Below are 17,113 nucleotides of genomic sequence, written 5' to 3' on the forward strand. Positions count from 1 at the left end.
AAATAGAGAGACGTAGCCATTACTTACAGCCTACCAGGTAAATACACACTTCTACTTGTATAAAAATGACCTTTGTATGATTAATACTCCATAAAATACTGCAGATCCTTTATCTTAACTCTTTCTAATCTACACACATACAAGTATTTAACTGAAGTTACAAAACAGTGTTGTTGGTACAGAGTTGGAGTTTATTCACACGTCACTACAGTGGGTAATGTTTTCAAGAAACATTGAAAAGTGCTGCCACATGACACAGGAAAAAAAGAAAAGAGTCTGAACCCTTTCGTTGCCATTAAAATTAGGCTTACTAATAAGACAACTCAGATCTGAAGCTACTCAGGAATCTGCTGCCAAAGTGCAATAAAAAAGACAAAATTAATAGAATCAAACCCTTTTTTTGTTGCATTTTAGTAGAGTATAAAAATAAATGCCTTTAAAATAGGATGCAAGCAACACTAGTTTCTTAACCTGAATTGATAATAGACTATAATCAATTTAAGTTTGCATTCTTTATACCATTTTGTACAATAATTATAATGAATAAGTTCAAACAAACGGTATCCAACTTGAGTTTTTATTATATCAAAAACCTGTTGAAATGCTACTGTTATTTTACTGTCCCCCAAAAAGCGCGTCGGCAGCCTCCAGGGAATGCTTCTTTTCACAACTTCGCCGTCTTTGAAAGACTTCATGTGTTTCGCAAGAACGTGACTGACACGATAAGATGCTCTGGTAGCAGCTTGCTCTTGTTGTTGAGCCTGGTGAAAATGGACTGCTGTGCATTTAGCTGTCACTTCAGGCCCCTCCCCTTTTGGGAGCGTAGGGCAGAATTTGGAGGGAATTCCGTCTCGTAGCGTTTGTGCACTGTTTTGAAATGCCGCTCCTAAATGACCCTTCTTCGATAAAGCCACGCTCGCATTGCAGATGAGACAGATGGACTTTGAATTGGAATAGATACAAAAATAATCATCCTCCCACTCGGAGTGAAAATGATATATTTTGGGCTTTTTTGCTTCTGCCATAAATGTGTGTGTGGACTGTCACTCCTGTTGACACGGACAACGTCAGCGAAATAGTGCCCACTGCCCATCAGCCACGCCCCCACACATGGGGTCACGCCGGCCAATCACAAAGCTTTGGTGCGTTCAAGTGCATTATTCTGTTACGGGAAGATTATGATATTGGACATTAACGATAAAACAGAATATTGTTGTTCTATTTTTAGACACATCTCGCGATCGACTGGGAATCTCCCCGCGATCGACCGGTCGATCGCGATCGACTGGTTGGGCACCCCTGATCTACACCATATTACTCTATACTTTTCTAATTAAAAACATGTTAAAAAGAAGTAAAAAAGAAACTCACCTAGTATTTCAATAATCCTATGACCCCACACATTAGGGTTTTCAGCACACAGGATCTCTACTGCAAACAGAAAAACATAATATTTTTTAAGTATCTAATAATATACTATCCACATATATATATATAAACAACAATTAATAATTGCATGATATTATAAGATAAGTACTTACCACATTGTTTTGTGATGGCGTCCAGGTCAATAAAGCGCAGAGCTGGAATGGTAGGATAATTCATCCTCTAGTTTCTTCAAACTGTAGAGATCTTGTCGCCTTATAAAATACCAAATAACAGTGCCTTGTCAACCCCTAAAAAAAACTGACCAATCGATGAGTCCTTTTATCCAGGTAATTAGCTACGCGTCTTCATACAGCTTTTCTTTTGTCCTGATCAGCACCCTGGAGCCGTCATGAAGTGAAATGGAATAGGAAACACATTTTAAGAAAACTTCTCTTTTATGGATACAGCAGAATTATAATATTACCACCTCATATTGGGGTTCCTTACAGTGGTGTAAAATAATGATTAAAAAAGACAATATCATGTTTTTAAATTGTTTTATTATTTCCGTCTTCAGAGAGACTTTTCTTATAGTTAATAAAAGTAATTACACATTAGTTCACAAATCCATATACTAAAAGAGAATATCCTTAGGTATCACTATTAAAACCTAAATAAGATCTTTTGAAAATAACCTCTTTGCAAACAGATACTTCTTGTAGTTAACAGTTTCACAAAAACTTGAAAAGAAACATCCTTAGCCAGCACACATCATTTAAAACAAACCCTGAATCAAATATAGAGAGGACAATAACGTTTTTAAATGTGAGTGAAAATTAATGGCTGTTTTTATTTAATTTGAGCTTATTTCTGTTTTTAAAAACTAACTTCATCCCTCTCTTCTCATCTCACAGAGAGTGTGTTAATTAACATAGTCATTTACACCCCAGGCTTATCTCAACATTCCACATCAAGGGGGGGCTCCAACGTGTGTGTGTGTGGTGTGTGGTGTGTGTGTGTGTGTGTGTGTGTGTGTGTGTGTGTGTGTGTGTGTGTGGTGTGTGTGTGTGTGTGTGTGTGTGTGTGTGTGTGTGTGTGTGTGTGTGTGTGTGTGAATTGTTCTTAAAGGTAAGGGTTAGATCATTTGTAGAAAGTGAGAGGCTTTTGCAGTCAAACCGGGGGAAAATCTGCCACTTCCTCACAGAGCCCCTCCTCCAACACACATGAACGCGCGCATGACCAAAAGAGGGCACGAGATAAGTTTGTGCACAGACTGTAGGCGTCTGACCCCCGCACTGCTGCTGCATTCGTTTCTTGACTGACGCTACGGACGGATGGATGTAAGTTGTCACAGGCTGATTAACCCCCATTCGAGGCGTCTCTTGCCATTTTTCTTTTTTGAAAAGGTGACGGGGGTAAAATGGAATTGCTGTCTTGTTATTTCGTTTGAGCGTATTTCTACCTAATTCCACCCCCCACTATTTGTTGCGTCATAGCCCCTGAAGGGGTAGAAAAGGGGGAGAGGCTGGGAGGGGGGGCTGGGTAGACAGTCTCACACATAACTTCAAAGAGACACCTAGATTAACATAAAAGGTTTATAGCACACCAGTGTGAAGTCACACCAGCCTGTTATAACACTTCACATCAAAGGGCAAACACCAAAGGCTAATTAGATTAGACGTCATAATTAGATTAGACAACAAAAGGGCTCTGAGGGGGGCCATACAATACAGCTTCAAAGAGACTTAATCAACACATCAAATAATTAGACAACAAAGGCGCTAGCCCGGGGGCTTTTCACATAACACACATCAAAAGGATCTCGAACAAAGGCGCTACACAGGGGGGCATTTCACCCCTAGGGGGTGATGACCCCTCACCCTCACATCAAAGGATCGCGAACAATGGGAGGCGGGACTTAGCTCGTTTGCATAATTGGGGGCGTGTCCACCTGTCACTTTTTATGCATACTAATGAGACGAAAGCGGTATCATTACTACTACTCTCTCCAAGTAACCCTGTAGGTACGATTTTTGAGGTATGAGGTGATGAGGGAAAGTGCAGAGCCTGAAACTCCAAGTTCTTGGAGAGTGCGAAGGAGGATCTGATGGTTCACCGTGTTGAATGCAGCAGACCGGTCCAAAAGGATGATGACAGAGAAGAGGGAAGCTTCTTTAGCCGTGTGCAGTTCCTCAGTGACAGCAAGGAGGGCAGTTTCTGTGGAGTGACCTGCCTTGAAACCAGACTGGTGCGGATCCAGAAGGTTGTTCTGATGGAGATAACAGGAGAGTTGTTTAAAGACAGCGCGTTCAAGTGTTTTAGACAGGAACGGGAGGAGAGAGACAGGCCTGTAGTTTATAACATCAGACGGGTTGAGAGTGGGTTTCTTTAGGAGAGGGTTTACTCTTGCCTCCTTGAGACTGTTTGGAAAGTGACCAGAAGTTAGAGAAGTGTTGATGAAATGGGTGAGAAATTGTAGAATATCAGGAGCGATAGTTTGAAGGAGGTTTGAAGGGATAGGGTCCAGAGGACAGGTGGTAGGACGAGCAGAGGTAATGAGGGTAAGAACCTCACTTGGAGAGAGAGGGGAAAAGGAGGTCAGTGTGTGGGTGAAAGGAGGGTCTGGTGACCCAGCGGTATCATCAACCTTTTTTTCAAAGTGGTTAACAAAGTCGCTTGACAGAAGGGAGGAGGGGGAAAGGGCTTTGGGGGGGTCCAAGAGGGTGGAGAAGATGGAAAATAGTTTTTTGGGATTGGAATAGGAAGATTGGATCTTATCTTGAAAGAAAGTGCTTTTTGCCTGAGAGATCGAAGCAGAGAAAGAGGATAGGAGAGCCTGATAGGTTAGGACAGGGGTGGGGAACCTCCGGCCTCCGGGCCGTATACGGCCCGCGAGACCATTTGGTACGGCCCTCGAGTTAATTTATAAACACACGCAAAAAGAAATTGAAGAAATCTAGACCGCAAACAAATAAAAAAAGCGATTGCCTGTTTTTCCTGGCCAAGATCAGGGTCCTTGAACACAACACGAGCCTAACGTGTCATCACGTGGTATATGTCTCGTCTGACAGGGGTGCAGTTCTGACGGAGAGCACCAGAACACCGCTCCGGCACTTCACAAATTACACCCATAAGGAGCCGTACACATGCCGCAGTTTTTTGCGTAGCTGTGTCTTTAGTTGAAAGCCCAGTGGCGATCTGTTCACCTGTAATACTGATCATACAGTCAATAACTTTGTTGTTATTAGCATATGGTTAGCTAGCTATGCTAACAAATATAAGAAGCTGACGAGTGATTTGTTAAATATTCATAAAGAAAAATAAATCTGCTTACAGTTCTGTTTCATATGTGTGTTGAGAGATGGATCCATAGATCTCCTAATGTTGCTCTCAAAGTGCACCAGATTGATGCTTTTAACTTCAACATTTAAAAACAAACCTTCCCGGGGGAGCATGCCCCCGGACCCCCCTATAGGGTGTGAGGGTACCTCCCCCCCCACTTAAATCATGTCCACATGGATAGGAAACTAAATACATTTGCACACATCTTGTGTCCATATCTTTCTGTTTTGGTGGTCATGCCACAACCGTGCACGTTAGGAGGTCGTCATGGTGTTTGGATTTCCACCGTTTCCGCTCTGCTGCCCTAAGGACGGTTATATTAGCACGCAGTGCATCATTTAGCCAGGGAGCAGGAGGGGACTGACGAGCCTGCCGAGATGTGAGAGGACAGAGAGAGTCCAGAGAGGATGAGAGAGTAGAGAGGAGAGTTTCTGCAGCAGAGGTTGGAGGCAGGAGTTGGAACGAGTCAGATGAAGGGAGGGCTGAGAGCACCGATGAGGCAAAGGTAGAGGGGGGAGTGGGGAACGAAGGTTACGGCGGACAGGTGCAGGATGAGAAGAGATTAGTTTGTTATGTTTGGAAAGGGGTAGAGAGAATGAAATGAAGAAGTGATCGGATGTGTGGAGCGGGTTTACAGAGAGGTTAGAAGTAGTGTAGTTCCTTGAGAATATGAGATCAAGGACATTGCCAGCTTTATGAGTTGGTGGGGAAGGAGACAGTGAGAAAGCAAAGGCGGTTAACAGAGATGTTAGTTCGTCTATCTTCCCTGTCTGGAGGTTGAAGTCTCCGAGAAGTACAGCGGGAGGACCAGTTTCAGGGATGTGTGAGAGGAGATGATCTAATTCCTCCAAGAAGTCCCCCAAGGCGCCTGGTGGACGGTAGAGAACAACAATGGTTAATTGTATAGGATGGGTTACTGTGACGGCATGGAATTCAAAGGTGGAAGGAGTGAAATTAGGTAGCTTGAAGAGGGAAAAGCTCCATTTGGGAGAGAGCAGGAGACCAGTGCCACCTCCTCTGCCAGTGGGTCTGGGTGTATGGGAGAAGGAATATGCTGTGGAGAGAGCTGCTGGGGTGGATGTGTTGGATGGAGTAATCCACGTCTCAGTAAGAGCAAGGAAATCCAGAGACTGCAGGGAGGCGTAGCCAGAGATGAAGTCAGCCTTAGGAACAGCTGACTGGCAGTTCCACAGGCCACCTGAAACTAGATTTTGGATCTCAGTGGAGCATGTGGGATAGACGAGAGCAGGCCGGTTATATCGATTAGGAGATACACGGGGCCAGTGATAATTGCGAGAAGACACATAAACAGGAATGGAGAAAATACACATGATTATAGCATGAGGGGCTAAAAAACAAAATAAAACACCAGCGATACTTAGCTCAATCAAAGTAGGATTTGCCTCCCTCGTGACTCCCGCAGGACTCTAATGTCTTTGTCAGTCTTCGTCTGTCTGACGCTCCAGGAACGTGCTACCTAAAATGGACACCTGATTGCTGAGTTCTCACAGCTGTGGGGCCACGTCCCTTTAATTAGTTAACTCTCTGCAGCTGGTGGCCCTCAAAAGGAAATCTAGACTGGCTCCCTCCTGAGTTGTTATTGTGTATTTTCAGTGGCCCAATGGTTTTACAATTACATTAAACCCTAAGTTATAAAGTTATGAGTTTAACCCTTAATACAGTTACACCTACTCAATAAAGCTCTTAGTATTCTACAAATGTTTAAATCAAAGTTAACCCTAGCAGTCCAGTTAGTTCAGTTTTAAGGTTTCAGTCAAATTACTTGTCCCAAGTTTCTGCCTGACAGATACTGTAGAGGTTTTGAGATTTAAAATCATAATTTCAGTCAGATCAACTTTACATACCTAGGTGTCTGTGTCACGTACAAATACAAATAGCTGATGGACAATCATTTTAAAATAGTGCTTGATAAGGCTAAACTGGACATGGAGAGATGGTCGGCCCTGTCACTAGCTGGCAGGATTAATTCTGTTCAAATGACGATCATGCCCAGGTTCTTATTTCTGTTTCAGGCAATCCCAATCTTCATCCCTAAATCCTTCTTTAGGGAATTAAATAAATGCACTTCCACTTTCATTTGGAATAAAGCTGTACCTCTAATTAGGAAAGAGTATTTTGAAAGGCCAAAGGGGGAGGGTGGTTTGTCCTTACCCAATTATTTGTATTATTATTGGGCTGCCAACATCCACAAGCTGATGTTTTGGGTTGATGTGACGGACGAATCCCCAGTTTGGTCTGTAATGGAGCAGCATTCAAGTAATCCAGTGTCACTTTGCTCTTTAATTTGCGCTCAACTATCCTTGAGTAAAAACTACTGGACGAATAACCCAGTCATCCAAGGCTCTCTAAAGATATGGACTCAGTTTAGAATTCATTTCAAACACAAACAGGCACTTGTTGCTTTCCCAATTCTGGCAAATGTAAATTTGTCTCCATCTGTCACTGATCCATCTTTTCGGTTATGGCATGGGAGAGAGATTAGGTGTGTTAAAGATCTTTTTAGCCTGTTAAGCCAGAGAGACCCCGGTAATGGGGGCCTCCTGCAATATCTTGCAGAAAGGGCATCTGAGGGCATGTTCATTTAATAAACTATGAATGTTTTATATCCATGTAACGGAAAGAAACTCATCGAACTGATTATTTAAACGTTTTTTTCCAAAAAAAAACCACAATGCTAACGCTGAGCCTCTGAATTAGCAACGAGCGAAAAATGCTAACAGATGACTGCACCGAAATTCACTCACAAAACCTTATTATTTATCTTTGCTGCACATCCAACCCATCGTTTCACATCGTGAGGGGACACATAATCGATGGGTACCCTCAATATCACTCAATTATACGAATTATCGGAGATAATGACAAGAACAGACATCAAAACATATGGAGCTAGTTAGCTAAAAACAGCAAAATGTCTCACCTGTGTCGTTGTCTGGTCAAAAGTGGTCTTCAATGGCATTAAAACGATAAAAAACGATGCTGAAGTTAATCCATAGGTTAATCCAATGTGTCTGTGTCACTTTGAATGATTTATGATAATCCATGAGCAATAAATCTGCTTTTCGGTTTTGAGATGTCAGACCTAGAGACAGCTTCACTCTGGAGCAAAACTGGGCACGCGAAGACGCGATCTTTTTTTAACATGAGTGTGTGCGGGACGATGTCCCTTCGATTCTATTGGCTCTCACGGTCAGAAAGAGATGTCACATGTCAAAATCGAAGAAGAGGGGCCAGAGATAAGGAAAATCCACCCAAATGGCCCCAGAAGAGGGTTTTTTTGCTAAATCTGTCTAAAAAGGTCAAATATCACTTGTTTTGCATCAATCTTGATACAGGGTACTTATTATATGTTGTACTTTGGATTCCTAAAGCTTTTAGTCTACTAACCCATCATCCAAGGTTAGTTTTCACTATAAGTACAAAATATGTTTTGGACGGACACTATCATTTACAGTTTTTTACCATGTTCAATCTGAATTTTCTTTAAAATAAAAAACATCTATATTGATTCTGACTTTTCTACATCCAACTCACAGGTTTATCATTACTTTGAGAGAAAAGATTATTAATTTAACCCTTTTAGAAGGGAAGATATAGTAATTTGTTCTGGGAATGTCATTTTCGAGCCTGAGACCTGGAAAACAGGCTCAGGGCTAAACTGGTTAAAAAAAAAAAACCATTCGGTTTGTCCACTCATCCTCAATGTGCATTAGACATGGGCTGCTACAATTTAAGGTTCTGCATAGGTCACATCTATCTGCAAGTAAACTGTCCAGATTTTACCCAGGTCTAGACCCAACCTGCATCAGGTGCAGTCGGGACCCGGCCAGCCTAAGTCACATGTTTTGGCTCTATCAAAACTGGCCCCCTTTTTGGACTGGTATAGTTAAAAACCTTTTCGTACATGTGTAACACGGTGGTGGATGCTAACCCATTGACGGCATTATTTGGCGTGGTCACATAGGAGGAGACACGAATAACAACTGATCAGGCTGAGGCTGTGGCATTCTCTACCCTACTTGCAAGACGTCTGATACTCTTTAGTTGGAAGAAGGCTGCACCGCCGTCTCACAAGCGCTGGGTAGAGGAAGTAATGTCCCATCTTAAACTTGAGCAGCTAAAGCACACTACCCGGGGCACTATCGCAAAGTACTATAAGGTCTGGCAACCATTTCTGCCCTACTTTGAGAACGAATTATCTAACATTGAAATAACGTAGCCAACCCCCCCACCCCACCACATTGTTTTTAAATCATTTATGTTTTCATTTTTACAATTGGTTATTTAACCATGTAGTTTTTAATTTCATAATTTATGTGTTTGTAGCCTTTATTTAACCAGGTGAAAGCCCCTTGAGATCAAAAGATCTCTTTTTCAAGGGTGACCTGCAAAACAATGTGTACGTTTACTTTCTATATACATATTTTGTATCTCCTCTGGATGTCAATTGATATTTTGTATACTTTCTGTGTGTGCTGTATTTTTTAATGTTGAGTGCTGCTGTTTGTTATATGTGGAAAATCAATACAAATATTTGAATAATAATAAAAGGTTTGTGATTAATTGCAAAAACTGTAACATATTTTAGAGGTTACGTATGTAATTGTTCTTTTTTTTGTCCCTCTCCCAGTTTGATACGTTCAAAGCTTTGATGCCATCCTCCTCTCTTTGCTTCTTATCACCATGCAGGGTGGGAAGGGGAGCGGGAAGGCGCGGGCGCAGAGTGAGCGGACGGTGTTTCAGTATCATTACACCCAGTGGCCCGACATGGGGGTCCCGGAGTACACCCTGCCCATCCTCACCTTTGTCCGCAGGTCCTCCGCTGCACAGCTGCCTGACATGGGACCCATGCTGGGTCCACTGCAGGTACTGATTTAACATCCCACTGTACTGACTGTACCCCCTCCACCACTCATCCATCTTTCACCAGAGTTATTAACTGTTGATCCCTATTCATCGTGTGTGCGGTCATTTTGACTATTTTATTTTGTTGTTGTACACTTTAATTTAAGGTCTTTTGGATTATTGTGAACAGAGGCATCAATGTCATCCTTGATTTACTTTGAATAAAGCACTTTTTGTAGAGCCTCAAGGCAGAGATATTACAAATGAACCTAACCTGCTTTGCTTTTGCAACGACTGCATATCCAAACAGCTTTATTGAACCTGCTGTCACAGTTGCAAGCTTGTATTTAGGGCATTTTACAGTAAGGTAGGTGGGGAAGTTGCTGGTAATTGTCCGTTGACTGTGGACCGGGGGATTCAGTATGAAGCGCTCTGCTAACGTCTGTGAGCGTCGATAATAACGTGTCACACTGCCTCGCGCTGTGGCTGCAGACACACCACTCATTATTACCATTTGTACTGGCAAATACACACACACATCCTCCCGCTCAGGCAAAAACAGAACACATACACACACTCATGTTCACTCTGCTGCTCTGGAGGAAACAGGAAGCCCTGAATCTGAGAGTAGTCTGTGTTCATCATTCTGATTACATTTCAATGTGAGAGTACACATGCCAACAAGGCTACCATGTCTTTAAGAATAATGGATGCCCAAAATGAAAGAAAAATCTTCTGGGAAGCTTGACGGCACAGTCACACATGCGTGAAATGAAAATGGCGAGTACTTTCCTCCCGTTAACTTCATTTATGATATCGCAGGGAAAATAAAACATTTACTTCCAGTAGCATAGCAAGTTTCGAAAGAGCATGCAGACCAAAAATAGGTATGGTCATTTTTAACATCCTGAAACATTCACAGTCTGACGTGACAGGATAATTACACCATGAAGACTGTGAGCCACTGGGCACTCCTATATCTGGACTTCCAATCATTTGTGTTTTGTTTTGCTCAATAGCAATTTGGGAAATATATATTTTATAAGAAGTACGTTTCTATTTTTCAATTGTTTTGTTTCATTTAAAGGTATTTATCTTTGATGTAGACCCTTACATAATAACAACAACAACAGTGAATTAAATGCGTAATGAGAATATAAATATGCCATGTCTTTGGCCTGGTTTGTGCTGCAGTGCTGGAGTGGGTCGGACCGGGACCTACATGGTGCTGGACAGCATGCTGCGGCAGATCAGAGACAAGAGCACAGTGAATGTTCTTGGCTTCCTCAAACACATTCGTACCCAGCGCAACTACCTAGTCCAGACTGAGGTGTGTATCTCTGTGTGTATGAGAAATGTTTGTTAGTGCTGCTTTACCCGAGATAAGTCTAACAGGTTTCTGCTTGCCCGGTACCCCATGCTTCATCCATCCTTCCTGTTTATAATACAGGCCTAATTATGGTAACCAAGAGTTTCACATTAAGGTGTAATGAATAAATGCCAGAGGATCATGTTTAGAATGTATTCAGTGGTTAACATCAATGTACATACCCAATATATGGAAACGTTACACCCTGCAAAAGTTATCTTTGTAAAAACTCACCAGACCGATTCATTAGAAGACAGGCCATGCGAGGACCAACATGGAGAAAGTCACCTGGAAGGCATGAAGCCTGGACTGTCACACATGCAGGAAATTACTATTGGCCATCTTTGACGGACTGTTTGAGCGCACAAAACGACTTTGTTTGACCAATCATTGTAAACACATTGTTAATATAAGTTTAACTGACTCCTCTTGCATCTTTCAGGAGGGTGTTATGTTTGGAATGCATGTGTGGTTGGTTTGGCTGATACATCATATCACTTTTTTCAACCGTATGCACAGGAAAGAGAGTTCATTTCTTCGTTGTTGAACATTCATGTCTTAAGAAAATCCCCAAAAGGCCTGTAACTCATACTTGTATTATTTCAAAATTGCTATTGGAATGCAAACGTATGGTTTGGGCATGTCAAACAGACGAGCCTCTAAAGGTATTTTTTCTCAACGTTTGGCTGATCCAGGAGCAGTACATCTTCATCCACGATGCCTTGATGGAAGCCATTCTGGGGAAGGAGACAGAGGTGGCAGCGAGCCAGCTTCACAGCTACTTCCACAACATCAGGACAACCAGGGAGGAGCGGTGCGCACACATCTGGAGAGACAGTTTAAGGTGATTTCAAACTCTCATTCAGCATTCGCCTCGTTAATGTAACTGCTGCTGAGTAAGGTTGCATTACCTGCTAACTATTATCTTACCAACTTATTAGCCTACTATGATTAGCTTTGAACTATCAGCATACGGTGTCAAGAGGCTTAAAGGTCCCATGTCATGCTTTTCCGGCTATTACCCGTCCCCTTGTGTGTTATGAAGGTTTGTATGCATGTAAACGGTCTGCAAAGTCACAAACCCTCAAAGTACACCCTGTAGCGAGTAAAACTCTGGAAAGTGGAGCCTCGCAGAAAGTGCAGCCCCCTCAGCACCCACCCCCCCCCCCCTTCCTGCGTCCATTCGCGATGTCTCACTGTCTCGCAGATCCCATACAGCAAGCAGGAAATGAACCAAGCTCACACTGTCCGCTCCTCTCAGCAGCGAGCCGCGCAACGTCCCGCCAACACGGCACCCAGACCCCACGCAGCTTTCTCATCTGTTTGTCATTACTGGTGTCACTTTCTGGTTGCTAACAAACGCCATTGTAAAACATAATCACTGATAACGCTGTAACGGTGGTAGACTCATCAGAACAGAGTGGGTGAGCTGACCAATCAGAGCACACTGGGCTCACAGGGAGGGGGAGATGGGGAGGGGGGGAGGGGGGGAGGGGGGGAGGGGGGGGGGGGGCAGGAGCTCCAACAACCCATTTAGGACTAGGGCCCTTTCTCACTTCTCTTATTTTTCATTTCCTCGCTCCTCGGTCTCGGTCTCACCGGAAGTTGATTTGTCTGCGCCATCTTGTGTAGCGTCCCAATGGCCATATTTTTGCCAGAGGAGCGATAATGGAGGAGCGATATCCGAGGAACCACCAGACCATCCTTCGATGAAATCCTCAGACACTCGCCCCGCCCCCTTACTGTGTATCGCTCACTGATGCACGCATGCACTGATCTGATGCTTCTTGACATGAGAGCCGTTTCCCAGCGGAGTCAAGAAAGCACATGAACCTCACGGGAGTCACTCCTCAGTTTATACCGTGTTTTGTTTCAATTCATGTTTCATTTAGTTACAAATATGTGATATATCTGAACAACAAAGTGGTCAAAAATCATTTTATTCATTTTTTGGAAACATTTTCTTGATCGCTTTTTTCGTTTTACATTTTCATGTATTGTCATTTCCATTCAGTCAGTCATTAAGTACTATTAAAATGTTAATGTGCTACATATCCACACAAACACACAAAGTGTGCAATCCAATGAATGTTAATCTAACTGGGTTTTGAAAGATAACATATCTCTTTTTCTTCTCTCAATTATTTTATTTCTATTGTGCACTCTAATCAACATTAATCTAACTATTGTTCGTTTATACATTTTAAGAATGGCGTTTATCTTTTTTGAGAATTAGTTCTTATTTTATTTTATTTATTTGGGTCTCCAACAGATGATACAAATGTTAGAGTCAGTAAATGTGTACTAACAGAGGCGGGGGTGTGTGTGGAAATAACGGGGACAGAGCTGCTGTCAGATGATCAGCTGTGCAGTGTCATCACAAACGGACGTCGCTTCACATGACGCTCCGGAGGAAAGGACGTCCCATTGCTCTTAAGGCCCAATCCCAAACCACTCCCTCGACTCTACCCCTCCGTGACGGAGTGAACTCCGTCTGTAGCCACACTCGCAGCTCAACGAGTCTCCCTCCTGTCAGATGGAGGGAGTAAATACAGCAGCAAGCTTTGGGACGGCCTCCCCTCTCTTCGGTAGAAACAGGAAATGCCGTAACTGTATGTAACAACGGTTTCAAATCAGCATCTCTTTGACAAAAAGTTTAAATGAATAACTAAAATAAAACTCCAAACATCTTTCATTGTGTTTCAAAGCTCTTTTAGTTTTAAACCTGATGTTTATAAGCTTCTTAGTTTTTGCAACGGTCTGTAAATATACACAACTTTATAATAACATGCCCACATTTACCTTTTTCTAGACTAAACACAGGTATGATCCTAAGTTAAAAACATATGAGGCTATCATGAGGTTGTTAACATCGTAGTTTATCAGTAGATGTTTGCTGGAACTACTTGTAAACAGCGTGTTTCCTGACGGACACACACAGCGTGACTCCGGTCAGGTAGAGACCGGTCTCAAGTCAGCACCGATGCAGACTCGCTGTTTGAGGGCTCGATAGCCCACTCCCCCTCCACACCGCTCCACACTCGTTGGTTTGGGACATCCCTTAATATGGCGGACCCTACGCGTGAACGCGCAAACGGAGGGGTAGGGTGTAGGGGGCGGTTTGGGAATGGGCCTAAAACTCATTTCCCTGCTTCTCGTGGTTTCCTTGCGTCTCTCCATGCTTCCCTGGTAGGAGGGACTAGTCGCAGGGAAACGACGCAAGTGAGGGACAGAAGGAATCTATTTAACCGAAGTGAGAAGGACCCAGAGAGTGAATACACATACTTTACACAGATGCTGTATGAGAAACCAATGTGAGTTTGAAAAATTGCACAATATAAATCTATTTTAGTAGACCTCAACAATGGAATTATGATCAGTAGAAATGGCCATGACATGGGACCTTTAATATCAAAGGGTTCATATAATGGGGATTATACTTCAGAACAAAGACAGTAGGTTTCCCTGAAATCAGTAAATTCTTAACAATAACATAATAATACAATTCTTGAACCCTGAGAGCAGGACCATCTGAAAAGAGTCAAGGGAAGCTTATAAAAGTTAACAGCATTTAATTACACAAATAATGTGGTGATATACAATGAAATTGCAAAATGGAGGCGCTCTCCCCATTCAGCTGGTTGCCTCTCGCGTGTGCTTCGGTCAGCCGAGGTCAGGAAAAAGGGGCCGATCCTTCCTGTGGCTCACGGGTTGTCCACTGTAGTCTTCTCTTATTGGCCGGCGTCGACGGGGGCGGGTCCAATGCAATTCCTGCCTTTTTCTGTTGCTAAATTACATAATTCTGGTGTCTGTGGTTATTTAAACATTCCCTGATAAATGTTATTTCAGCGTCAATAAATGAGTGCTAACCCCAGTGTGTTTAGTGTACAACATCACATGTCATTTCACCTTCAATTCACGGTTTCAAAACGTTAGCCACATGCTAATGCTAACCGGAAATGAAGAATTTTCAGAATAAAAGTGTTAAGTTAATAGTTAGTGTAAACTTCTGTTTTTTTCAGAATAAAACTGCTTTAAATTAAAACCCTGTATTTCATTTAAATTACACCATATCAACATTGATTTTAATTTCTTACAATAGCTTTCTTTGTTATGGGAATGCTTCATGCCTCCCTGACAAGGTTAGGATTAAGCCAATGACTTCTTCTGAATGTAGTCATTGTTTGTAGAGCTTTTGTTTTTCTTCTGGTCTTTTTGCTTGTTTCCCAACTGCTTCAGCTAGTTTGGGATTGTTCTGCTCTTAGCTGCTTTCTGTGTTACCTTCAGCTTTTCTTTAGAACTATTCTATTAGCTTTGGAATAATCGTATGCTAGTATGTTAACTGAGACTGAACCACTAAGAGTGAAATGGTTACTGACACAGTGAACAAGGCATATTTCACCAAATCCCAGAGTTCTTTAAATGAAATCACTTCCTAACTGTGAGGTGGTCTGTCATTAAAATGTTTAAAAGTGTAACTGTTCTTCTTTTGTCTTTTAGTTGATAACACAGTGTAATGACCGATTCATGGAATGCTTCAACGCTCAGAAGGAGTGCAACAAAGAGAAGAAATCGAAATTCCTCTGTGGTGCCATGTAAGTGTTACACTCATGTTAAACAAATACTATATTTGAAGTGAACCCTCCTCCAGTAATAACCAAACCATAAAGACAGGTGCAATAAGAGACTAGTCGCATCATTCACTGATCACTATTACACCTTCTGCATTAAAGAAGATCATTTTATTATTGAATTGTATTTATGTGCTGTTTCATAGAGATATATCATTTTTATCGTCGTCATTCATGTTAAGTTATGTTAGCTGTCTATGATTTGCGCTTCATGCTATATGGTATTTTCAGGAAAAGCTTATTTTTCCTAACTCTTTGCTAACAGCTCATCTTCACATTTAACATAAACCACTATAGCTAACCATGACTAAAACTTGTTGTATAAATTCCTGTACTTTAACAATACTGTAAATCATACCAATTACACAATCGATCTCATTTAAAAAAGTTTTTGTTCTATTTTGAATGCCCTTATAAATGTTGTTGCGATCAGTTTTAAAACAACTCCGTGTTCAGCATAGTTAACGCATTTCCATAATAGCCTTTCAAACTGTAGCTGAATATGGCCCCTCTGATATGTACACGCTGTCTGCTCTCATTATCATTACTCAGCTGCTGTGTGTGATCTGCAGCTGTTTCACACACTGTAATACTTCTCTCAATCACCAGTCAAGCATTACCAAGAACTGTTTACTCCCAACCATCAGCATTAGGATGAATGAATGCACACATACTGTCCTTTCAGCATGATTGCTCTGTTCTAATAAACTGCTAAATGGCTCCCCCCTCCCTCTCTCTCTGTGTATCTGTGAGCAGCGGAACGAGCAAGGGTCGGCCTGGCACCTCTGCCCGGCACTAAAGACACTGACTACATTAACGCCTCCTACATCATGGTGAGCACTTTCCCTTCTCCTGTCAATCATTGATCCTCCAGTGTCTCCTCCATGCTTTTACGGAGCAGTCTCTATTGTTTTTCCAACCCAGTAGAGATTCAACCACGACTATCATCGACGCAGCGTCAGAGCGTCAGCCTTGGAGTTTTCATCCCACGAAATATGAATTTGACAGTTACAGGCGCTTCATAGAGCAGCTTTTTCAGATTAGATTGATAAACATAGCACTTTTTAATATAAAAATAAGAATTCACCGTATATTTAAGAAGAATAAACCAGCAAACTAAATGTAGCCAGTATTTGAGTATATGTACTTTGTTACTTTCTAACACTGTCAGAGGTTAACAAATATTCCATTTGCCCAAGACCGCTGTAACGATTTCACCATGGCCTACGCTGTACTGATATCCACTTTTCTATTGTGGCGTGGTGGAGTCTAAACTGGGTTGGAAAAATGATAGAGGTCACATGGTCACACACGGTCACAGGTCACATGTCATAAGGTCAAAACTCACTCATTCAGAATCACTGTCTGTGATTTTGTAATCGTGATGTACACATTTTCTCGCTGCTCATGTTGACATTGGCTTAACAGGAATATGGAGATTTAACTAAATCAGATACTTTCAGAAACCTTTTTCAGGGTTCTCCAGAAGTCTTGCAAAAGACAGATTTAGAAAATACTGTTCGACATCAAGCAGCAG

General features: G+C 42.1%; 1 protein-coding gene across 1 annotated transcript in view; it reads left to right on the plus strand.

Moving 5' to 3' along the window:
- Positions 1 to 17,113, plus strand: part of LOC117562065 (receptor-type tyrosine-protein phosphatase gamma-like) — a 323,613-nt gene that overhangs the window by 279,864 nt on the left and 26,636 nt on the right. Inside the window, 7 exon segments of the mRNA XM_034239841.1 lie at positions 9,421 to 9,586; positions 10,761 to 10,906; positions 11,641 to 11,745; positions 11,748 to 11,789; positions 15,446 to 15,514; positions 15,516 to 15,540; positions 16,333 to 16,409. Coding sequence (XP_034095732.1) covers positions 9,421 to 9,586; positions 10,761 to 10,906; positions 11,641 to 11,745; positions 11,748 to 11,789; positions 15,446 to 15,514; positions 15,516 to 15,540; positions 16,333 to 16,409 — 630 coding nt within the window.

Source organism: Gymnodraco acuticeps, unplaced genomic scaffold, assembly GCF_902827175.1.
Source record: "Gymnodraco acuticeps unplaced genomic scaffold, fGymAcu1.1, whole genome shotgun sequence".
Classification (NCBI taxonomy): domain Eukaryota; kingdom Metazoa; phylum Chordata; class Actinopteri; order Perciformes; family Bathydraconidae; genus Gymnodraco; species Gymnodraco acuticeps.